Raw genomic sequence first — 26,402 nt, 5'->3', positions numbered from 1 at the left:
CTAATTTAAACGATCACACCAAATGCTGGTATTGTAGCAAAACTGTATATTCAAATACTGCTGGTAGCCATATAAATTGGCATAGCCCATTTAAAAAGCAATATGGCAATATGAATCAAAAACCATAAAAACGACCTAGTAATCCCACTCTTTGGGATTCACCCTAAGGATATATTTGAAGAGAAGTAAAAAGGCCATATGTGCGAAGATGTTTAATGAAACAATACCTATAACATCAGCAAAATGGGAAACAACATAAAAGGCACAATGTGCATTCCAATGGAACCCTCTGCTCCCTCCCAAGAAAAATGTTTCCTATAGAGGTGACAGCAAAAGAGAAGAGAGCTCCACATATAAAAAGAAAGAGCAAATCTGGGGACATAGGTACAAACAGAGAGAAGACAATGTGAAGACACAGGGAGAAGGTGACCGTCTACAAGCCATGGAGAGAGGCCTGGAATGGACCCTTGCTTCATGGCTTTCAGAAGGAACCAACCCTGCCAATACTATGATCTCAGAGAACTTTTTTTTTTAATTTTTATTTTATTTATGATAGTCACAGAGAGAGAGAGAGAGGCAGAGACACAGGCAGAGGGAGAAGCAAGCTCCATGCACCTGGAGCCCGATGTGGGATTCGATCCCAGGTCTCCAGGATCGCGCCCTGGGCCAAAGGCAGGCGCCAAACCGCTGCGCCCCCCAGGGATCCCCTGATCTCAGAGAACTATAAGAAAATAAACCTGTCGCTTAAGTCACCCATTCTATGGTATTTTGTTATGGTAGCCCTAACAAACTAATACTGAAGCAAAATTTAAAATTGTGAGTGTGCTGTAACTAGCAAAATATAGCTATATGTCAAGAAACAAAGACAAAAAGTGAATATGCAAAAACAAAAATGCCCTAAATTAGTTATGGTCATGGGAAATGTGTGATTCCTTTATCTTGTCAAATGCTACAATAGCTGCATTTATCCATTTAAAAAATTTGCCACAGGGAGGAAAAATAAATGCGTATCAAAGATTTATTGCAGCAGCATCTATGAAAAACAGATTTGGTGGCAGTAGACTATGTACTTATGATGAAATGTATCCTAATTTTCTCTCTCTCCCTCTCTTTCACACAATTTCAATAGTTTTGCATGCTGTTCTTGTGTAGTCATTTGTAAATGATGATGATCTGTTGAATGGCGAAAACATTTAATTAACATGTATGTTGTACTTCATATTTTTTTTTCTTCTGAGGAATAAAGCTTTATTCCTTTCTCCTGAGGAATAGGCTGGAAACAGTTGAACACTTCATGCTGCTGAACCGCAGCTCTACAGCTGGACCTCTGTCCCTGCTTAGCAACACTCTTAGGCAACCCTAGAGAATTTTGACTGGCTCTCAGCTTCTCCAGACCTCTCCTTTGAACACCTTGGGGTCATCAGCTTGTGTACCTATAGAATCAGTCGTTGCAAACCAAATCTGACCTCAGGCAGAGAAGTGTAAACAAGACAGACATTTTAGCAAGGTACCTTATTGTGAGTGCACCCGTAACCTTGTGTTACAGCCGTCTCTCATAATTGGATCTTGTCTTTTTTGTGCTTGAAGCTATATATTAATAATGTATCAAGTACTTCAGCCCCCTCAGAAGCCCCTGTCTTATTCTCTAAACCATAATCTAGAGTTTCTGATCCTACTACCTTCAGTAATGCTATCCTATCTGGTCTCCCTCATCCTGGAATTGCCCCTAACTCCAATAGCTACCACCAAATCCATTTGAAGACCACCTGCAACCTGAAAAAAAAAAACTCTGAATCCTTAAAATGCACGTGCATGAATTCCATGCTCTCTTCTCTGGGAGTGGAATCCATAAATCTGCATTTTATAAGCTTCCCAGGTTATTCTGAAAAACACTTGAGTTCAAGAACAATTGTTCACAGCAGCTGGAAAGATCTTCCTAAACTTCAAAGCTGACAGACACCTCACTTCTCTGCTTTAAAACCTTCAATTTCTCATAACATCCAAGTGTAAGTCCAAAACCTTAAGACAGTTTGCAAGATCTTCCAGGATCTGACTCCTGTCTGCTTGTCCACCCTCATGTCTTTCTGCTCCCTGTTGTCCCAGTGAAACCCAAATGCTGCAAGTTTTCTGTACCTACCATGCTGCTGTATGCCTCCATGCCTCTTCTTAGGCCTTGTCTGCTTGGTGAATATCCATTCTTCAAAACCCTACTCAAGTGCCCTGTACCAACACTATAAAGCTTTTACACAACACACACAGAGTATCCAGACAGTTAATGCTCTTTCTATATCCTTGCTATGTATGTCATTCTGCTGTTGCATTTAACTCAGAGAAACTCCATTTCTTTTATTTATTTTTACAACTCTTCTACCCATCTCCTGTCACTACTCTTCTCTCCACTAGGCTGTGAGTTCATAGAAGGCAAGGACACTGCCTTAATCTCCGTACTCAGAGCACCTTACACATAATAGGTGCCTTATAAATGTTAACTAGAACTCATTTGCACTCTTTAAAGCATCCAGATTCCAGTAAAACTCTTTCTGTTATGATAGTTAATTTCATGTGTTGATTAGCCACAGGTTGCCAGATTAAACATTTAGGACCTGAATAGAACAAATGGAGGAAGGAAAAATTCAACCCTTTTTCTTTCTGCCTGGTTACTTGAGCTGGGACATGGATTTTCTTCTGCCTTTAGTGCTCCCAGTTCTTAGGCCTTTAGGCTCAGACTAGAGTCTGCAACATTGGCTTCTCTGGTTCTCAGACCTTTGGACTTGAACTGAATTACACCGTTGCCTTTCCTGGGTCTCCAGATTACAGATGGGAGATTGTGGGACTTTTTAGCCTTCATAATTGCATGAGCCAATTCCCTATAATAAATCTCTCCAGATTATGTTTCAGGATATGTATATATCCTGAATTTATATATATCTTCCCATTGTTTCCATTTCTCTGGGGGAACCACTGAACCCTAATACATCCATGATACACTAATCCAGGAACAGTTTTCCAACTATCTTGCCTTTTGGATTGCTACTTCATGCATGCTACTTCCTCTCCATAAAGTTTACTAGTTCTACATGACAAAATTAGATTTATTTTTCAAGTGCGACTTCTGGCACACAGCACATCTCTTTGCACCTCTATTGTTGTGATTATCATGCTCGGTTTAACATCACAGTTGATTGAGGACCTATAGTTTTATTCAACATGTGTTCACGGATTGCCACATAGTAGGTGCTCACTGGGTAGCTATCAGATTAATTACTGACCATAGACATGGTGTTCTTTTGCAAAAGTCATGAAATCTTATTTGATCAGAAACCTAGAAATGGTTTCCTTTATTCAGCAAAAACTGTAAATAGTATGTAATATTGATTTTATTTTTTTAGATTAAACTGTGACATTGATTTTCAAGTATTTTGCTTCCCCTTGTCAGTTCTTGATTAGATGGTTCAATATAATCCATCATTTTAGTATGTGATCATTTTCAAAATTAATTAGTTAGTTCCAAGTCTACATGGTAAACAGGTTACTATTCAGGAAGCGCAAATAATTCTGATTTGAAAAGTGATGCCTTTAGATGTTATCTTGTGCTCTTTAAAAGACTGAGATAAAATATTAAACTTCATTTAACTTGTCTCACACCAAAAAGTGCTTTGGGATGAAAGGAAGAGGGTGGGAAGGAAGATAATTAGCATTCCCTGAGATCCTGTTATGTTCTCATTGTAACGCAACAATATGGGTATTACTGTCCCCTTGAATGTTAAAGACAGTGCAGCTATTATATTAATTCCCATTTTGGAAATGCAAAGAAAGCAAGTTAAGGAATATGAAGTATATTTCTATCACTCAACTCAACTAGAAGAGGAAGGATTCAAATTTAAGTCTGGCAGCCACTAAGACTGTACACTTTCCAGTAAACTAACTGCATCATCTGCCTTAGAGCTATTAAGCCTTTCCCAATAGCAAGATAAACATGAAAATAAACTGTTAGATAAAACCTTTGCCACAGAGATATAAATACCTGATCTTCTGTTTATGTTTTCAACTTTCAGTCTGAGCTATCCAGTCAACAAATCGGTATTGAGGGATTCTCCATGTGTATGCCACTGTGCTGGGGAGGTGGGGGTACAGCAAGTTGAGAGACTAGCACAGTCTCTGCACTCAAGGAGTATACATTTGAGAGGGAGATTTTAAACAAGAATTACAAAGCAAATCACTCATTACTATTTTCAGTAAATGCTACAAAGGAGAAGAACAGGGTTTTGTGGATCATAGACATGGGCCTGACCTCCTCTAGATGTCAGAGAAGGCTTCTCTGAGGATGTATCTTTTAGAAATAAGATTTGGAGGTGGCAAAGAGTTGACTAGGCAAAGGATGGAGAGAGAGTTACAGACAGTGAGGACAGCGTGTGAAGATCCTTTGAGTCAGGAAAGAACACCGAGTTTTAGGAGAACTGAAAGATGATAAAAAGACAGACAGAGGTAGACATCCTTAGCCTCTGCAGTGCTAAGCTTCTTCAAGTCAGAACTGGGTCCAGCCAGTTAGAGTGAAGAATATGCCCATACTCAGTTGCAAGGAAAACAGGGACAGCTGGTGAGATGAGCAACAAAGTGGGTACATGCCACAGTTCATTTACTCTGGAAAACAACCCAACATGGCAAAGAATTCCAGGCCCTTCACTTCTGAGTCATCAACACCATCCTGTGTTCCCAGTGAACTTCGAGGCTCTGCTCTTGTATTTGAGATGAGAGCTGCCCAACTTCCTTCTTATCATGCCTATTTTTTAACCTACTCAGGGTATCTATCACGTGAACTAAACATAGAAGGGTTACCTCCTAGCTTTTTTTTTTTTTAATTTTTTATTTATTTATGATAGTCAGAGAGAGAGAGAGAGAGAGGCAGAGACACAGGCAGAGGGAGAAGCAGGCTCCATGCACCGGGAGCCCGATGTGGGATTCGATCCCGGGTCTCCAGGATCGCGCCCTGGGCCAAAGGCAGGTGCCAAACCGCTGCGCCACCCAGGGATCCCATACCTCCTAGCTTTGAGCTAAGTAAACTGCTCTCCAGAAGTTTTCTATTCCTAACTCTATTTCTATATTCTAGCCAGGAATGGTAGATGCAATCTCTCAGGGCCACATTTAGTGTAAAAAAGACACAATTTGCTGAAGAGTTTTATTGTTTTCTGAGTCTCAGTGCTCTGAACAATAAGGAAATCAATAAAGTGCTGGTTTATGAGGATTAGAGTATAAGCTGAAGTTGATCAAATTCTCAGGGAAGTCATCTAGAAAGAATACATTTAGATAAGTTAAAGTTGTAAGTCAAGGCCCAACAGCAGAACAAACCGTGTAGCCTTTCAGGCCAACCAATTTCCAATTTTTATTCTTGAAAAGTAGTGTAAAATGATCCTTATAAATGAAAAAACATGACATGAGTAATCATTTTTCTTAAAATTCAAGAGGAAAATTAATTCAAATATTGCTCTACTTGAAGTGCACAATTAGCAAAGTTTTGGAATGGCCCCAAGTGACAGCTTCAATCTTAGCTCTTCAAATAAAAGCCAACATATTTTTAGACAGAAGAACTGACTAAGATATAAGTGGCTCGCAGTTAAAGTAATTGCATATCTGGTGGTGGTAAGTGAATTATAGAAGTGACAAATGCTATACTTAAATAATTTCAGGCAAACAACATCTTCCTTCTGCACAGAACAGATTCAAAAGAGCAGAAGTCAGTAAAAACATCTGCCTCATTTATTCTGTTCTTGCCTGCATGACTGAGGCCCAGTTCCCAGTTTGAGCTGGAGTTAGCCAAGCACACAATACGGACAGCAATGCCCTCCAATCACCATCCTGAAAACAGCAGATATGTGAAGACTGATTTCTAGCAACAGTTAGCTTACTTTTCTTAAAAGTGAAAAAGTGATGAAAGTATCTTGAAATGTACAACATTTAACCTTGACAAAAATTTTTCTTCCAGTTTCAGTGGAAAAGGACTCTACTGTCCAATAAATGTGAAGAATACCACTCTGCCTGGAATGCTTGTCATTGCCAACTCTCCACGTGGGTATCCTTTCTGTCCTTCAGGGCCCATTGAAATTCTACTTTCAACCCTTGTCATAGTGAATTTCCCCTTCCCTTGCTTTCTATAATCCTCGGTTACATGCTTGTAATTGTAATGTTGCATTCTTTTAGCTATGCAAGGATCCATCTCTCTTCCTAAATAATTTGTCCTAGAAGACAGGTGCCCTGATCCCAACTCCACCTCCAATATCTAAAATAGTTTTTGGCACATAGTATCATTTAATAAGGGCTTTTTGAATTAGATTCCAGGACTTAAAAATCTTCCTTAAGCCAATCATTCTGAGAATTTTGAGGTAATACTTGGAAAACAGGTTGCATCAACATGTGCAGTGAAGAGACTATTTCTGAACTATTCAATTGACCCTCTTAGTTGGAAACCAATCAGCCATGACCCAGGTATGCCACAGTAGAAATCAAGGGGTCTACATCCCTGAGTCTCTGTCAGTCGTGTTCTTCTAGAAGGTTCCTAGCTGCTATGTTTGACAAATTCATAGTTGGATTGGTTTGGGGACTGTTATGCCACCCATCTGGTAAACAGAACTTCTATGTCAAAAGAAGACAAACTGGGGCACCTGAGTGGCTTAGTGGGTTAAGCATCTGCCTTTAGCTCTGGTCATGATCGCAGGGTCCTGGGATCAACCCCTGTTTTGGGTTCTCTGCTCAGCAGGGAGTGTTCTTCTTCCTTTCCCTCTGTGCTTGTGCTTGCTTGCTCGCTCTTTCACTCTCTCTCAAATAAATAAAACCTTTTTAAAAAAAGACAAATTTTAATTCCTGGATATTTTGGGGGAGCAAATAACAAAAATTACAAAAGAAAAATTCTGGATCTATCTTTAAGTTCACAAATATTTATTCCTTTGAAAATGCCAGCCTAAAGACCTCTTCTAACTTGCTCTTTAAGAATAATCAAGAATATAAATTTGTTTGATGTGTATTTTTTATTATCACAGTCATTGCATTGTTTCCATTAAAATATGCAACCTTATTATTGATTAAATGCTTGTTTATGCTTTCAGCTAGGCTAAGTTATGTAGCTTCATCATCAACTTCTGCAGCTGGATCTCTGAAATATGAAATTGGATCAGCATGGTATAACTTTTTGTTAATAAAATATGCAGAAAAGGTAGCAAAGTGTATACCCTGAGTATTAAACTTGTAGACTCAATCAGCATAAAAGTGAGACTATGTAAGTGCAGAGCAGAAGTGATGAAGTGTGCCATATGAGCCACTCGTTGTGCAGCATAATTCACAAATTACAGCCCTTTGTCACTAAGCTTATCTGGAACGCTACAAAACTGGATCAAAAAACAGAAACAGATACCTGTCCATATGACATTTATGGGTCTTGCAGAAGAGAAAGTTTTTTCAATCTCATTTCTTTCCTCCTGAGATTTTACTTAGCAAAATACACTTTAGAAAACTGGCAAAAAAATAAATAAATAAATAAATAAATAAATAAATAAAAGAAAACTGGCAAAGTTGTATCTAAATATATGTACAATTTAGCTACATTTAGACATCACTCAAAAAAATCTTAACACCTTTATGAAACTCTCTCTTTTTGATCAAGGGAAGTAGAAGCTTTTCACCTCTCCACTTTCATAAGGAATTTTTTGAAGGTTATTTTGTCAGTCAATTGGAGGCTGTAGTCTAACCAACTATTCTTAAGTACATGCATTTTTTCCTCTTAAGGCTCAGTACACTGTGGGACCAAAGTACTTTAACACAGATATGGGTCTTATTTACTCATGGAATGAACTTGGGGACAAAGGAAGCAGACTTCTTTCCCTCTCACATCAAAGATATTACTTTGCCATCACCACTTTCCTTTGACTTCTGGCTTGTACTTATGCACCCTTAAGATACACAAACAGTTGGATGGGAAACTAAACATTACCCCAGTCTGAAAAAATTTAGGAGTACAAATAAAATCCAAGTATCTAGCACTTTCTTCAGTCTGGACAATCATATTACAACATTCATATCCTAGGATTCACATAATCCTTTTATTTATTTACATACTTTCCAGCTTCATTGAGATACAGTTGACATTTTGCTTTGTGTAAGTTTAAGCTGTGCAGTGTGTTGATTTGATACATTAAAATATAGGAAAATGATTACCACCATAGCATTAGTTAATGCCCCCATCCCTTCACGTAATCACCATTTCTTTTTTGTCATGAGAACATTTAAGATCTACTGTCTTAGTAACTTTCAAGTACATAATACAGTGTGATTAGCTATCATTATCATGCTGTGCGTTAGATCCCTAGAACTTAGTTAATCTTTTAAGTGGAAGTTTATACCCTTTTAGCAATATCTCCCCATTTCTCACACTCCTCAGACCCTGGTAATCACCACTCTACTCTCTGTTTCTTTGAGTTTGGCTTTTCTAGATCCACATATTTTTTTTCAAGATTTTATTTATTCATGATAGACAGAGAGAGAGAGAGAGAGAGAGAGAGAGAGAGAGGCAGAGACACAAGCAGAGGGAGAAAAAAGGCTCCATTCATGGAGCCCGACGCGGTACTTGATCCCAGGACTCCGGGATCACACCCTGGGCTGACGGCAGGCACTAAACCGCTGAGCCACCCAGGGATCCCCTCTAGATCCGCATATAACTGATAACATACAGTATTTGTTTTTTACTCTGATTTACTCATTTAACATAATGCCTTGAACATCCACAAATGGTAGTATTTCTTCTTTTTTATGCCTAAATAATATTTCATTGTATATGTCTACTGCGTCTTCTTTATCCATTCATCTGCTCATGGACACTTAGGTTATTTTTATATCTTGGCTATTGTGTATAATGCTATAATGAACATGGGGGCATAGACATCTTCTTGAGATTCTATTTTCCTTTGCTCTTCTTTCTCTAGATTGCTTATGCTCTTCAGGGTTTTTTTCTGCTCCATACAAATTCTAGTACCATTTTTTTCTATTTCTGTGAAAAATGTTCTTGGAATTTTGATAGAGAGTTCATTGACTCTGCAGTTTAGAAGAGTCAATTATTTATTATGTTATAAATCTTTTAAAATAAATCTTTTAAAAATAAACTGTTGTAAACTTTATTTATTTATTTATTTATTTATTTATTTATTTATTTATTTATTGGAGTTTGATTTGCCAACATATAGTATAACACCCAGTGCTCTTCCTGTCAAGTTCCCCCCTCAGTGCCCGTCACCCAGTCACCCCCTCCCCCCGCCCACCTCCCCTTCCACTACCCCTTGTTCATTTCCCAGAGTTAGGAGTCTCTCGTGTTCTGTCTCCCTTTCTGATATTTCCCACTCATTTTCTCTCCCTTACCCTATAATCCCTTTCACTATTTTTTATATTCCCTGTATGAGTGAAACCATATGATGATTGTCCTTCTCCGATTGACTTACTTCACTCAGCATAATACCCTCCAGTTCCATCCACATCGAAGCAAATGGTGGGTATTCATCGCTTCTGATGGCTGAGGAATATTCCATTGTATACATAGACCACAGCTTCTTTATCCATTCATCTTTCGATGGACACTGAGGCTCCTTCCACAGTTTGGCTATTGTGGACATTGCTGCTATAAACATTGGGGTGCAGGTGTCCCGGCGTTTCATTGCATCTGTATCTTTGGGGTAAATCCCCAGCAGGGCAATTGCTGCATTGTAGGGCAGATCTATTTTTAACTCTTTGAGGAACCTCCACACAGTTTTCCAGAGTGGCTGCACCAGTTCACATTCCCCCCAAGAGCGCAAGAGGGTTCCCTTTCTCCACATCCTCTCCAAAATTTGTCGTTTCCTGTCTTGTTAATTTTCCCCATTCTCACTGGTGTGAGGTGGTATCTCATTGTGGTTTTGATTTGTATTTCCCTGATGGCCAGTGATGTGGAGCATTGTCTCATGTGCTTAGGAGCTGCCAAGTCTCATACCATTGTGATTAGAAAAGATACTTGGTATGATTTCAGTTTTCTTAAATTTGCTAAGATTTGTTTTGTGACCTTTCCTATGTTTTATTCTGAAGAATATTCCATGGTCCCTAAAAAAAATGTGTTTTCTACTGCTGTTGAATGGAATGTTTCATGTACGTCTGTTAGTGCCATTTGTTTTTTTTTTTTTAAAGATTTTATTTATTTATTCATGAGAGACACAGAGAGAGAGAGAGGCAGAGACACAGGCAGAGGGAGAAGCAGGCTCCATGCAGAAAGCCTGACGTGGGACTCAATCCCAGGTCTCTAGGATCATACCCTGGGCTGAAGGCGGCGCTAAACCGCTGAGCCACCCGGGCTGCCCAATGCCATTTGTTTAAAGTGAGGTTTACATTCAGTGTTTCGTTGATTTTCTGTCTGGATGATCAATCCATTGTTGAAGGTGAGATGTTGTTACTAATTACTGCTATATTGCTATCTATGTCTCTCTTTAGATCTATTAATATTTTCATTGTATAGACACTTTGATGTTGGGTGCATGTATATTTTCAATTATAAAGTTACTCCTGATGGATTAAACTATGTTTTATCCTCCAAGCTGATAATAATTATTGTGTATGCGTGTGGTATCCTTCCCTAGCTAAAATGAATTCCAAATGAAGACAGGAAAAGCTCTACTAATCATTTGTTGTGTGGTGATATAGTTTATAAGGAATGTATATGTGATCATTTGCTTGTTGCCATCTATAGGCATCTGTAACTACTTTGGCAATGTTATAATATTGTCGGGTGGAACCCAAGTGAATTTTGGATTCTTTCATATTAGCACTTTATCTATGCTATGTTATACTTCAATTATATTTTAGTTATTATTTTTTCCCCATTGGATTGGGTACATGTATTTCTACTGGTACCTGAATAGCACCATTCTGTTGCTATTAATCCTTGTGTAAGGATTAATTGAAAGATATAAGTGTAGATTTGCTGTTTTATTCCCTACTCCCCTGCTTGGATAGCCTGTCCCAGTGTGATGATAGACATGGAGATCCATGCAAAGAGCAAGCTACCTAAACTGTTGTGAACTTCAGGGGTGCCTGGGTGGCTCAGTCAGGTAAGCATCTGCCTTTGGCTCAGGTCATGATCCCAGGGTCCTGGGGTTGAGCCCTAAGTCAGGCTCCCTGCTGGGCCTGCTTCTCCTTCTCCCTCTGCTGCTCACCCTGCTTGTGCTCTCTCACATGCACACCCTCTCAAATAAATAAATAAAATCTTAAAAAAAATAAACTGTTGTAAACTTCATATAATATATCAGGAGAGTATGTCTCTCTTTTATCAGTTCATGTTCCCTAATTTCTCAAGTCTCTTCGTAAGTAATGATGGCAGAGTAGACCAGTAACGTGGTGTGTATATATAACTTTTATCTAACACTGATTCCACCAAAATTAGAGAAGCAACAGTGTAGAAAGTATGTGAAAGTTTAAGCCCAAGTTAACTTTTATATTTAAGTCTTTCTTCACCATATTTTTTGCATCATGTATGTCTCTAAAACTTCTTTCCCAAACTTCCCTCAAAGAAGAACTAGCTGGAACATGTCACTTCAGCCCCAGTTATTGTTTATTTTATTTATTTGTACTTTTCCTATTGCAATGCTATTAACCTAAAGAAGGAGACCTAGTGCTAAAGTAACTAAAAATGGACTATGGTCTTAGTCAAAGATCTTGCACTTTATCTGTTAAGATTTTTATTCTGCTCTTGGCCATCAGCATTCTTATCATTAGTAGAACTTAAGCCATTATTCCACTCTGTCTTTTACTGTGTAGGTTTGTCTCTTTCCCTCAAAGGTCTCTCTCTTGCCTCAGGTTTTGACTAACCTAAATAGCTGGCTTTCACTTCATTAATTTAAGTCCTTCCACTTCTATGAACTAACCCAAATGCCGTTCTTTTCTTTTAGTCGATACTTTTCTTCTCTGATCTATAATTTCCAGTTAATATTAAGTACATGTGCTGAACGAAGAGAGATCTGAATTACTAGACTCTGTACATTTCATTTTAGTTTTTAATAAATACAGTTGCAAAATAACAAGACCAAAAAAAAAAAATCAAAGGCAGGAAGAAAGAGCCAATAACGATAAAAGCAGAGAGTAGTAAATTGGATAACAGAAATGGGCAGTAGTAATTAATAAATCAAAAAATGGTTATTTCAAAATTCCAGTAACTTAGACAAATCTCTGGCAAGTTTAATCTATTTAGCATTAGCAGTGAAATGGTCGAGGGGCAGGTTATAGCCACTGTACTACATTTTTAAAACAGTACTCATATATAATGTTTAAAGGTATAAAGTTCTCAAGGAAATAATCATTTTTTAAAAAAAAATTAACACTTGGTTCAAGAAGTAAAAAATCTGCAAGAGACATGAACTAAATGGAAAAAGTTGTCAAAAAACTATCTATATGGACAAATGGATAAAAAAGATGTTATATACACACGCGGGCGTGCACGCACACAGGATGGAGTACCTCTCAGACATAGAAAAGAATACAATCTTCCCATTCATAACAATTTGGATAGACTTTGAGGGGATTATGCTAAGTGAAATAAGTCAGACAGAAAAAGACGAATAAGGTATGATTTTACTTATATATGGAATCTAAAAAACAAATGAACAAGCAAAAGATAACTTATGGATACAGAAAGCAGAATGGTGGTTGCTAGTGGGGAAGGTGCTTGAGGGGGAGACAAAATTGGTGAAGAGTGTCAAGAGGTACAGGCTTCCAGTTATAAAGTCAGAGGAATGTAATGTACAGCACAGTGACTATACTAAATTAAAAAAAATAAAGCTCCAACAAATTGGAGATTTCTCTTTTTGAAACTCTGTAATTTCTTGCACTTAAAATAAAATTGGACAATTCTTTCCTACTGTAAAAATTTTAAAAACAAAAGAACTACCTCAATAAAAGCACCACATTCCTATTGTTTTACAGATAGTTTGTTTCAAATCTTCAATAAATGTGTAATTTCTATGCTGTTACACTGTTTCAGAGCATATGAATACATGTATATTTTCTTTTCAAATCTGAATAGATTATATAGCATAATAAAGTCCTGGCTTTGGAATCAGGCATATCTGAATTCAGTTCCTAGTTCTGCCAGTTACTAAAATTGTGTGCGTTTGAATAAGTCAGCTGACTGCTCTGAGCCTTATTTTCATCATTCTTAAATAGAGATTACACCTCTCTCTGTCTCTGTCTCTCTCACGCATACCCATTCTTACCTCCTAATGTTACTGTACAAATTAAATATGTAAAACATTTTACCTTTTTGCCTAGATCTGGTAACAGTTTAAAAGGAAAGCAATTTTTATTAACAATTCCATTTGTTAAGCTGATAAAACCTGATAGTGAAACCTGACAATGCTAGGAAAAGAAAACTACCCATAGATTGTACTTACACATTCACATGCAGAATCTATATCCAGCAGAATATTTTTTAAAAATCTTGCCAGTAGATTTTATTCCAAAAATGGCTCAATATTAAGAAATCTCTTAGTATGTTTTATACCATTGATAGGTCAAAGGATAAAAGCCACATTATCATATTAATAGATGCCAATATGTTAAAAATCCAAATACTATTTTATAAAAATCTAACATCTTTTTCTGATAAGAAGCCTGTTCATAAATAGTAAAGATACTCTCTTACCACGTTTTTCTTAGAAATACCAAATCAAACACTCATCTAACTTCATATTAAATGACCAAACAATTAAGAGATTAATATTAAAGCTATGGTGGGAAAGGCCATCATTATTTCTATTATTGTTTAATACTAACCTAGAATTTAGAAAAAGAACCCAACCAACACCATGATCTTGGTTCCTAGATTCCAGTAACCTTTACATTTACTTCAATTTACTCTTTAGACCTTGTCATTATCAGGACTTGGTCCACTGCTGGCATCTTAAATTCATATATGCAATTCTCTAGCCATTATTTTCTACCACTCCTACTCCTTATTCCATTATTCCCATTCTACTTGTTCCTTAACTTCCTTTCAGTCCCCCATTTCTTATCCTCTTCCATTTCTTCCAATCTTTTTACCTCTTTGCTGGTTGCACTTTGTTCAGTATCTAACTTAGCTAGACCCTGTTGCGTATCACTGAAGCTGCTATCTTGCTAGCATCCTCCACTGCTTTTTTGCTGTGTCTCTCCAACATACTTCCAGACCAAACCAATTCAACCACCTGCCCTCTTTGTCCCCTACATACATAAGCCCTGCACTTCATGGTTAGGTGCCACCACAAATCCATGGTCTCCAACCTTAGCTGGACCGCCAACACTGCTTGGAAGCATGTCTACATGTTCCTGACAGATTTCTCATTCTCACCGCCTACTTTTCTTTCTTCACAAATGATCTTATTTCCTACTTCACTGATGAATTAGAAGTAATCAGTAATCAGGGATCCCTGGGTGGCGCAGCGGTTTGGCGCCTGCCTTTGGCTCAGGGCGCGATCCTGGAGACCCGGGATCGAATCCCACATCAGGCTCCCGGTGCATGGAGCCTGCTTCTCCCTCTGCCTGTGTCTCTGCCTCTCTCTCTCTCTCTCTCTGTGACTATCATAAATAAATAAAAAAATAAAAAAAAGAAGTAATCAGTAATCAGACATGAAAAGCCCTAAACCTACACTCCTTCCCATGCAAGATAAATTTCTATATCTGGAATCTTCTGTATCTTAAGGGTATCAGTAATAGCTAACAATTACTAAGTGCTTATTGTGTGCCAGGCCCTGTGTTAAGTGCTTCATGTATATTATTTCACACAATCCTTCAACAACCCTATAAGTTAGGAACTATTATCAGGTCCACATTACAGGTAAGGAAAATGAATCCCAAAATGATCAGATAAGTTGCCCAAGATCACACAGTTAAGAAGTAGTAGAGTCAGTGATGAAAGGATAAAGAAGATGTGGTATATACACACACACGTGCACACACACACACACACACACACACACACACTGGAATATTATTCAGCCATCAAAAAGAACAAAATCTTGACTTTTGCAATGATATGGTTGAAGCTAAAATGTATTTCGCTAAGTGAAATAAGTCAATCACAGAAAGACAAATACCATCTGATTTTACTCATATGTGGAATTTAAGAAAACAGATGAACATACGGGAGGAGTTGGGAAAGGAGAGAGGGAAACAAACCATAAAAGACTTAATGATAGAGAATAAACTGAGGGTTGATAGAGGGAGGTGGGTGGGGGATGGGCTAAGTGAAGGATGGATATTAAAGAGGATACTTGGTCTGATGAACACTGGGTGTTGTATTTAAGTGATGAATCACAGAATTCTGCTCCTGAAACCAATATTGTACCTTATGTTAACTAAAACTTGAAGAAAATTTTAAAAATAGAAGTAGTAGAGTCAGAAATTAAACCTAAGACTGATGTACTTCCATGCCTATGCTTTTCAATAACCACTCTATCATTTATCAATTATGAACTTTCCTCTTTGTCTTTAACATTTTCTCTATTTTGGCACCTTACCTTTATAAATACACTCAATCCTCTCCTATCTAAAAACTGCTTTCCTATAGTGATCTTATATTTCACTCTACTCACTGTATCCACATCCTTACTTCCTTTTGCTCCAAGCCCAATTTTTGTCTGCTTAGATTGGCACTGTCCAATAGAATTATATGAGCCATGTGTGAGCCACACGTGTACTTTTAAAATCTCTAGTAGCCATATTAAAAAAGTAAGAATAAGTAAAATTATGGTTAATAATACCTTTTAATCCAGTACATCCAAAATATTATCATTTTAATATGTAATCAATAGAGAAATTACTAGAGAGGTATTTTATATTCTTTTCGTATGCTAAGTCTTCAAAATCTAACTAACGTGTTTATACTTGGCAGCTTACTCAATTCACAGTCGCCACACTTGAAGTGCTCAGTAGCCACATGTGGCTAGTTGCTGTTGTACTGGACAGTGCAGACCAAGTATACTCCACAGTAACAATGTTTGAGGTGGTCCACACTGATTACTTACATGCTAAATTGAATGAGCATTTTTAATATCTTATTTGACTGTATGTTATAGAACAGTTAAGACAGTTAACTAATTCCTTCTTAAACTCTCTGCTTTTAGCTTCTTTTTAAAATTTTCCTCCTGGGATCCCTGGGTGGCGCAGTGGTTTAGCGCCTGCCTTTGGCCCAGGGCGTGATCCTGGAGACCTGGGATCGAATCCCACGTCGGGCTCCCGGTGCATGGAGCCTGCTTCTCCCTCTGCCTATGTCTCTGCCTCTCTCTCTCTCTCACTGTGTGCCTATCACAAAAAAAAAAAAATTTAAATTTTCCTCCTACCTATCCAGTACTTCTTAATATCATTTCTCTCCTCTCAAACCTTAGGTTTCAGTTTTCCCTGGGGCTCCATCCTTATGCAGAGGTCTACCACTGGTGGCCCTTGGACTAAAACTTGCCGGGTATTCAAATCTACCTCTATTCTTTGCTGCCTTGCTGTTCCCAAGACAGCATCAGCATTACATGGAAAATGATTAGAAATCCACAATCTCAGGCTCCATACCAGACCCGCTCACTCAGAATCAGCTTTTTGATAAGCTCCACAGGTGATTCACATGCACATTAATTTTTTTACTTTTTTAAATTTTTTTAAAAATTTATATAGTGTAACATATAGTGTATTAGTTTCAGAGGTAGAATTTAGTGATTCACCAGTTACGTAGAACACCCAATGCTCACTACTTCAAGTGCCCTCCTTAATGCCCACCACCCAGTTACCTCAGCCTTCCAGCCCCCTCCCCTCCAGCAACCTTTAATTTCTTCCCTATAGTTAAGTCTCTTATGTTTGCCCCCTCTCTGTTTTTATTTTTCCTTCCCTTCCCCTATGTTCATCAGTTTTGTTTCTTAAATTCCACACATCAGTGAAATCAGATGATAACTGCTTTTCTCTGATTGACTTATTTCAATTAGCGTAATACCCTTTAGTTTCATCCAAATCATTGCAAATGGCAACATTTCATTCTTTTTCATGGCTGAGTAATATTTCATTTTATATACACATGCACACACACACACACACCACATCTTCTTTATCCTTCATCCATTGATGGACATTTGAGCTCTTTCCATATTTTGGTTATTGCAGATACTGCCACTATAAATATTAGGATTACGTTTCCTTTTGAATAATTATATTTGTATCCCTTGGATAAATACCTAGTAGTGCAATGGCTGGGTCAGAGGGTAGCTCTATTTTTAACTTTTTGAGGACCCTCCATACTGTTTCCCAGAATGGCTGCACTAGTTAGCATCCCCACCAACAGTGTAAGAGGGTTCCCCTTTCTCTGCATCCTTGCCAACACCTGTAGTTTCCAATGTTCATTTTAGTCATTCTGACTGGTGTGAGGTAGTATCTCATTGTGGTTTTGATTTGTATTTCCCTAATAATGAGTGATATTGAGCAGTTTTTTCACATGTCTGTTCACATGCACATTAAAATTTAAGATGCATAGATCTCTATAGCTATTCCCCTCTGATGCCTTTCTGCATTATGTTTTCCTAGAAATTGTATTGTTCCTCTTTAAAATTCCACTCAAGTTTTATTTCTTCTGTGAGGTCTTTTTTAAGAACACTCTACTTTCCCCCTAATGAAGAGCCAAGTACCCCTACTTCTCTTTGCTCCCTGTACATTATATCTCTATTAGTGCATCTATTATTTTGGAATAATTTTTCTACTTAAGTGTTTTTCCCAGTAGAAGTTGATCTCCTTGAGGACAAGCATTTTATGCATTTTGTTTAGCCATTCTGGGATCATTCATCTTCATGCCTCCATTTCAAGTTTCTTATATATATTTGGAGCTCAGAAATACTTATTAAATGAAAGAGCAGTGGGACATGGGCAAATAACTTGCCCTTTCTGAGCTTCAGGGTTTTTTCCAACTGCAAAATGAATTTATTAATAATACTTCCCTTAACAATAACAAGCTGTTGTGAATATTAAATCAGAACAAATATTAGCTTTGTTTCCAAAGTAAGGAGAACTACCTCAAAAGTCAGTAAAATAGACAAGTCAAGTCAATCTAAATAAAGATCTCATGATACGTGCATCTTAGTTGGGTTTTATAGATATGTTCACTTCTCAAACCCCTTCTGTGATCCTGGTTATTAGGCCAAAATGCAAACTCCATTGAAATTCTGGAGTTCCTTACTTCCAACCACATCCAAAAATATCCTGGATTTCTTGACTGGAAATAAATATGTTTTGACTTACTAAATTTTTTCATTGTAAAAGTATCTTGTGAGAAAGAACATAATTATGACTAGCAATCTCGGATTGAGTTTCTTTCGCTAGTTGTTCTGCTAAATCCTTCCCCTGCTTAAAAAAGCCATCTCTAGCCCTAATATTTTCAAGAATTTTAGAAAGAACTGTGTCATATTTTTATCATCGGTTCCCTCTGGAACCTTCAAAAAATGAGTAGTGAAGATTTTCCCCTGATTTTCTAGCACCTCTGCACTGCAGTGTGCTCAATTATCCCTTAGAAGTCGGTTTTGCACATTAATGGTTTGCCTTGTTTTCCCTCCCTGGATTTAGAGGTCGGCATCATTTTCTAGCAGTTCTAACTTTATTCCATCCATATTTTGCAGTGGAGTAGTTTCCATCTCATCAGTCTTTTCATGTTCCCTTGATCTGTTTGTATTATATGTCTTCCCAGCTTTATGTGCTGTGAAAGCAGAAGGGAGCTAACAATCAAACTGGTCAAATATCCTGACCTCTAGAGGGGTCATGCACAGTGGACACTAGCATTAAAGCCAGCTTGACTCTTTTCCTTGTTCAAGGGCAATCAGGATAACACAATGTTCTGCTTTCTGAAGAGAGACCATGGAGTGCAATGAGAAGGCTCCTCTCCCTAAAATTTTTAATTCTTCGTATTTGACAACAGCAGCAAACATGCTTCTCCAACACTGCAAACAGGTGGGCTGGTGATCTGGGAGAAGAATGAGCAAATGAAAAAAATACAAACAAAACTTAAAACACAAGTCATGTGCTATGACATGACCTCTCCTTTGGATCTTATAGTGTGGACATCAGTTGTCTACTCAGAAAGAAATAGGCATGTGGTCTCATTCATTTGGGGAATATAAAAATTAGTGAAAGAGAATAAAGGGAAAGGAGAGAAAATGAGTGAAAATATCAGTGAAGGTGACAAAACATGAGAGACACCTAACTCTGGGAAATGAACAAGGAGCAGTGGAAAGGGAGGTGGGCAGGGGGTTGGGGTGACTGGGTGATGGGCACTGAGGGGGGCACTTGACAGGATGAGCACTGGGTGTTATGCTAAATGTTGGCAAATTGAATTCCAATAAAAAAATTTTTAAAAAGAAGGAAATAGGTAAGGGCTTGTTTTAGTTCTTCATTAAAAATAATCTAAGAGTGTGTTCATTTTTAAAAAATATACAGGACACTTATTTCAGTAAGAAGTAAAGAAATAAATTGTAAAAGTCAAATCTTTATCCCCGAGTTCTGAGTAATTCTTAGGACCATTGACTATATATGTCTTGTCTTCTTTTTTAGTTAGACAGTTTCCAGCTCTGCAATTTACTAGCTCTGTGAATATGGCCTGTTACTCTACTCTCTAAACCTGAGTGTCCTTTTATGTAATATAGAGAAAACAAACCTATCTTTTGGCTTTTCATGTTAAAAAACGGATAAAATGGATGTTATATTTTCTAACCCATGGAGCTATACAAGTTTTATTAGTAATAACAGGCCCTCATAGAGGAAGTAGCAATGGAATTAAAAAATGATGGATGAGCCAGATGGGCAGAATGAAGGGAAGAATATTCAGGAATATTCACATAATGCCTACTATGTTCCAGGCAGCATGCCAGGCAACTTTCCATGTTACATTTTCAAAAACTGTGAGTGAAAGCATAGATGTAGAACTTTACAGATTGTCACTGAGTGAAGGAGATTAAAGAAGCATAGCTAGAAATGGAGGTTGGAGCCAGATAGCTGTGGTCATGAATACCAAGCTCAACGCTTCCATTTCTTGCCTTGTAAGCAGCAAGGGCCATGCCACTGCCATTTATCTCAATGGTGGTTGCCTTACCACTACCAGGGGTGGCATTGAGGACGGTGAATTTACTTGTCAGTGGGTGGGGAGAGTGGGAGAAATAGTGGTACGTATAAGATAACCTTGAATTAGCCCAGGATTGAAGTATTTTGGCAGTCCAAAAAAAAAAAAAAAAACCTGAACATAAGATGGAATTACTTTAATTCAAAATAAAACTTGTATTTTTTTACCCAGACTTCTTTTTTAAAAGCCATGTGGAAATGTCATCATGTGAAGTTTACTGAGACTACCAAACAGTTGGGCCTGGTTACCGACTTACTATCTATTCCAGGAAGATTCAGGATATACACCTACTCTGGTGTTTCTATATTGCTCCTCATCTTGTATTGCTGGACCCCTGACTCTGTCACATTAGTAACAAGTAAAGGGCACTTCCCAGGAGGAATAATCTTTGCACAGAATTAAGGGAAGGGACTGGAGAATCCATGTCTGGGTAGACAAGTTTTATTGATTTTTCAACCATCCCACCTAAAGCGATGTTTATGGCTTTAGGGTTGTCACCTTTGCAAACAGGCCACACTTCAGAAGCTCATTTGGGAACCCATAGAGTCTTTCTACAGTCCTCAAATGAGCATCCTGACAGACCATGAAGAAGCAACAGGACAGGGAGTCACACCTCAGTGGCAAACATGGTCCAACATGACCAAAAGCCCCTCAGACAGTCAAACAGCACAGGCACAGCACTCTAATCAGCAAGATGATCAGCCATCATGTAGCTGCCTCCTCACACCACATACAAAAATGTACCCAACAGATGGCTGGTTACCAAATAGAGACTGGCACACCTGCCTCCATGAGCTGTACACAGGAACATGTGCTACTGAATATGCAGAACATTTCAGAGCCAGCCAACTCCAGGGCCCAGCAGTTGCTTCCTTCGTGCTCACTTGACAGAGAGATTCCAAGAAACAAATCCTACATTTCATTAGTGCAGACAGAGATTTTCCCCAACGCTTCTCTTTATTGGTTTTGTATCCTATACGCTCACCCAGATGTGGACACTTTGGCACCAGTAGTGGAGAAACATTCACTTACAAGGCAAAGTGCTGTCTGCAGCCCAGATGCCTCCCTAGGAACTACTTTGCCTTGACCCCAGGAAAGTGGAATGGATGACTGGCTTTTTACTTTATGAAGGCTTTATACACTTTTTGCCAAGATCCTTCATAAGTGGCATTTGGTCTTTGCTTTAATGGAAGATCAGTGGAAAGTCTTTGTGGGTGAATGTTAGCATTTATATTTTAGTACCTTGAGACTGGGAAATTGCTTTACCAAACTTCATCCTGCCACTGAAAGCAGTGGCAAGGGTAGGTAGTGAGGGGTGGGTGGCAGATTGGGAAAACTACCCTAATTGTCCCCAAGCATAGCCAATGCAGGCTTTTACTTTGAAGGTCTAAGGTCACTAATTTAAATCCTAGCCCCAAAGAGGTGAAGATTTGTGTTGGCTTTCCAGATCATAAAAATAGCTAGAAAGCCAAATTTGACACAACATGCAGTATTCGCCACATAAGAACACAAAATTAGCATTGTGCTTTCCCCTTCTGTTAAGGGTAAAGGGAAGGGCTCTTTAGATGCTCAAAGGAAGTGATAAAATAGGTGAGCAAGGAAAAACATAGTACACATTCCAGGCATACACGGTTTTCCCAAATTCAGCACCAAGGTAAGTATATTCGGCCCTTCTCTGCATCATCTCCCCCAAGATAACAAATTAAAACTAGACTTCACACACTGGTATGCCCAGACATGACCTTCAGAGATAAACAACAGAGCAACATCCTAGAATGTTACATTAACTTGAAAGTTTGGGGTGGAAAAGCGCTTTATATCAAAATAAAAATAGATATATTACAAATTAGAATGTTTAAATTCTCTTGTTTTAAATAAGAAGTCTTCAAAAAGTTTGGTGTTTATTAGCTTCTGCATCAAGCCATACATAAGTCCCAAAGGGTTGTACATTCTCATTCCTCTGCCATCAGCAGCTTTTGCTTGGAAGCACTTTCACATGACTGCAGTGAATATCATTCTCCAATCCCTGGGAATATTTCTTGGGTCTTTAAACCATTCAATTTTTTTTTTTCTGATCCAATGACTACCTTTGTAAAAGAAGAAAGAAAGAAAGAGAAAGAAAGAAAGAAAGAAAGAAAGAAAGAAAGAAAGAAAGAAAGAAAGAAAGAAAGAAAGAAAGAAAGAAGAAGAAGAAAAGAAGAAGAAAGAAGAAGAAGAAAGTCTTCTCTAAAATAGGATTAAAACTGGGGAACTTGGGGACAAAAAACACCCCAACTCTTTAAGTAAGTAGGGTGGTTATTTACTCATTATTCTAATTTTACAGATTAGAAAACTGGGGCTTGGAGATAGAACATGGCTTACCCAAGAGCACACCTCTAGTAAGCAAAAGAACTGTGACTAAAACAGGTTGTTTCCAGGAAAGTTGCTCCCTACCACATGCTGCTCCGCAGGGAATGGCACACACCTGAGTATGCTGCTGCAGGCCCAGACCACAGCTAGTTAGAAGCCCTTTCAAAGACCTTATTTTTATTCTCGAATGATATGTCATGATGCTGCTTCTGACAAAAGACTGACATGAAGGTCACAGAGATTGTCTCTGAGAGAAAAATCTCGTCAAAGTTTCACCTCATTCTTGGAGAGTCAGTAGAGAGATAAAATAGCAAAGAAAATCCCTTAGCCCGCTAGTTCAGGCTTGACCTTCACTTCGCTCCAAGCTTTTGCCTCTGGCTTCTCATTAAAAAATAAACAAATCTCCAAAATAACTATAACTGATACTAGAACTGCATAAATAAGGATATTTGCCTTTATGTTATTTTAGCTTCTTTTTAAAAATCCTTTTATTTGATTATAGTTGACACACAATGTTACACTAGTTACAGGTGTACAACACAGTGATTGGACAAGTCTGTATGTTATGTTGTGCCCACCACAAGCGTAGTGTACCATCTGTCACCATACAGCACTATCACAGTATCATTGACTCCATTCCCCACGCTGTGCCTTTTTATTCTCATGACTTACGTTCTTAATATATAATGGTTCTGTGCTAAGTGCTAACTAAGCCTGGGAAATTCGGAAGAGGTTCCCAGAGGAGGTGATACTATATGTACATCTTAGAGTAAATAAAAGGGATTTGACACAAAGGGAAAGAACATTCTAGACTGATGAAATAGCATACACAAGGCTGATTTACCGGGAGAGGTTCAGTGTTGGAAAGGTTGAAAAGATACACTGGAGTCAGCTTGTAAAAGATCCTGATTTTAGACTTCATCCTGAAGAAAATAGAGAATGATGCACTGTTTTTTATGCATGGTGGTGCCATGTTCAGTTTTCCTAGTTCAAAACAGCATCCCATGGGTAAGATGGAAAGTGAAATGGATGTGTATGTGAATTTAGGGACAAGGGAGCAACTGGAGGCAGGGAATGAGGCTGAAGGTTACTACAAGAAAAGTACTCATAATTATATGAGTAATGATTATACCAATTACTTTCCATTTATTGAACCCTAGCTCTAGGCCCCATGTTGTGCTAGGGAAACAGCAGTGAACAAAGCAGACCTATTGAATGAATAGCAGACCTATTGAATCTCCAGAGTTCTGATGACTGAGATTTTTAAAAGCTTTCCAGGTGATTTCTTATCCCCAGCTAAATTTGAGAACCACTGGACTAGTGGACTAGAGCTCTCACTGCTAAATCTCAGCTGTGAACAGCATATATTAATTCATTTAACAAATATTTATGGGGCACCTATTAGCAGATGGTAGGGAAAAAACTAAGGGAAACAAAGAAAGTTCCTGGTTTGGTTTTTTTTGGAAATTCCTTCCTGGAGAGAAGAGAATGGCTCAGGGGCAGGATGTGGGAAGTACTTTAGATCTGGTGAATTCTGAAAGGAGATAACAATTGATCTAAGAAGAGAACTGGAAGGCATTAAGTCATGATCAGAAGGTGGTCACACATATTACTTGGAAGCGTGTCTTTATAAGTTGGTAGTATGTTTTATATGCATGCTTTATTTGCAAAAAGATGTTCCTCTCAAACTCAAACTGAGTATGTGACTATACATATAGGCATAATCGAGGACACACACAAATATACACATACACAAATGCATGCATGCACACACACACACATACACACAATCATCTCACACTCATACATTTAAATGGCCAAAACTGATTTCTATGAAAGTTATGCAAGTGCTACTTTGACAAACTTTAAAGAATTAAAGTTTCTAGGGGTGTCTGGGTGGCTTAATCCGTTAAGTGTCTGCCGTTGGCTCTCAGATCATTATCCCAGGGCCCTGCTTAGCAGGAGTCTGCTTCTCTGTCTCACTCTGTGGGCACACTTGCTTTCTCTCTCTCTCTCTCTCTCTCAAGTAAATAAATAAAACTTTAAAAAAATTAAATTTTCTAAAGAAGAGCCTTTCTACAAATAGTCTGGAAAATTAATCCCATTTTTGTTAATACACAGATTAATATTAACTGTTAATAATACAGTTTCAAGTGTACACTATGGTGATATGACACTTCCATATGACACCAGTGCTCATCATGTCAAGTACACTCCTTTTTAAATTTTTTTAATTTTTTATTTAAATTCAATTTAGTTCACATAGAGTGTATTATTAATATAGATTTTCTAGTACAGACTAGTGCTCATAAACCTCAGGAGATATATAGCCATATTATAAAGTTTTAGGGTACTGTAGAAGAGTCAGATAATCATAATTGTTACTAGAGGTGAGAAACAATATTATTTGTCATGATAAAAGGTGTAATAATCTTGCCATTTAAATCATACCTGTTATGTTAGAAGAAAAACCAGAGTGAAGGCCTGTGATTAACCCTGAACCTACAATTTAGACACAATTGTTATGTTCTTAACAAGCTTTTATGAAATGTACCCGTAGACCATTTAAAATACATATATTCTATAGTAAAAGGAGTTTCCACTTTTATTTTTTTATTTTTTGGATTTGCCACTTTGATATCAATGATAATTTATGAATAACCATGAAGAGTACATTTTAAAGATGAGGCATAATGAAAATAGACTTTATATTTATTTTCAAAGAATATTGTATATAAGTAAACTGATACCTTATAAAGTTTAATATCATTACAATAAAATACAATCAATAATCATATGAGCCCCTAATAGTATTAGTACTGGTGGTAATGACAATGAAGGATAAAACTTATGAAGTGCCTATTTATAATATACTAAATATTTCATATGGAGGATTGCATCTATTCTTTGCTATTTCCTTTCAAGGTAGTTACCATTACTTGTCCACATTTTGCAAAGGAGGAAACTGAGGTTGAATATGTCACACAAGATTATACAGCAACCCAGTGAGATTTAAATCCATGCTGTCCAATTCCACCACCTAAACGCTTAACTAGAAGAATGCAATAATTTTCCAAAATGATGCCCTTGTTTTCCTCTAATTGTTTTCTTAGAACAAAAAAAAAATGGCTATTACAAATAAAACAGATTAAGTTGAACACACTGTTTCTGACTGGAGAATAAAGGAAGACGTGGAGGAAGTGAGATGTGAGTGAGGTTATATAGAATGGAAAGGACACCCACAGAGGAATGTGAGGGGGGAAAGAAATGTCAGAAAAGGGGAACAAGAAATAAGACATGGAAATGAGAGTAGAACAAATTAGCGAAACGTATTAATCATTCCACAGTTACTGATAATGAGAATGTACTACACACCAGGCACTGTTCTATACCAGGAGGACACAGTTTACAAACAAGTTCCCCAAAGACCTAACCTCACGGAGCTTCATAAATTCTAATTAGAGGAGACATTCAACCAAACAAACAGGAAACCATCTGGTAACCATAAATAACATGGAGAGAATTAAAATACTGAGATAGAGATGGAGTGAGTGCTAGTTAGATTAGGTGGGTACAGAAAGTGTTTCCGAAGACACTGATCTGAATAAAGGAAAAGTCTTGCTCCTCTTGCGCCCCATGAACCACTGCTTTACATCCTAGGAAGGATGCAGCTCGCAGTAGATGAGATGGATTGACACCCTTGATTCACTAAACCAGGTTCCTGATGTTCTGGGAGTGGTGCTGGAAGAGCCCGTGTTCAGTCCAAGTAAGCCAAGTGGATAAACTCACAATCGTACTATATGCCCCCGTGTGAGAGACCAGATTTCCTCTCTGCACCATGAGTCACATTCTGCACTCCATTAATTCTTGGTTTCTCCTGGCTTCCAATTTT

At 37.9% G+C, this 26,402-nt stretch overlaps 1 protein-coding gene across 1 annotated transcript in view; it reads left to right on the top strand.

Annotated features, from left to right (window-relative positions):
* LOC121482688 (protein argonaute 2-like) overlaps positions 1 to 26,402 on the top strand; it is a 109,052-nt gene that overhangs the window by 69,455 nt on the left and 13,195 nt on the right. Inside the window, exon 4 of the mRNA XM_041740504.1 lies at positions 5,981 to 6,063. Within this exon, the coding sequence (XP_041596438.1) occupies positions 5,981 to 6,063 (83 nt within the window). The remainder of the gene's footprint in view (positions 1 to 5,980; positions 6,064 to 26,402) is intronic.

Source organism: Vulpes lagopus, chromosome X (genome assembly GCF_018345385.1).
Source record: "Vulpes lagopus strain Blue_001 chromosome X, ASM1834538v1, whole genome shotgun sequence".
NCBI lineage: Eukaryota > Metazoa > Chordata > Mammalia > Carnivora > Canidae > Vulpes > Vulpes lagopus.
Note: the sequence above shows the minus strand (reverse complement) of the source record. Positions and strands in the feature narration are given on the sequence as shown.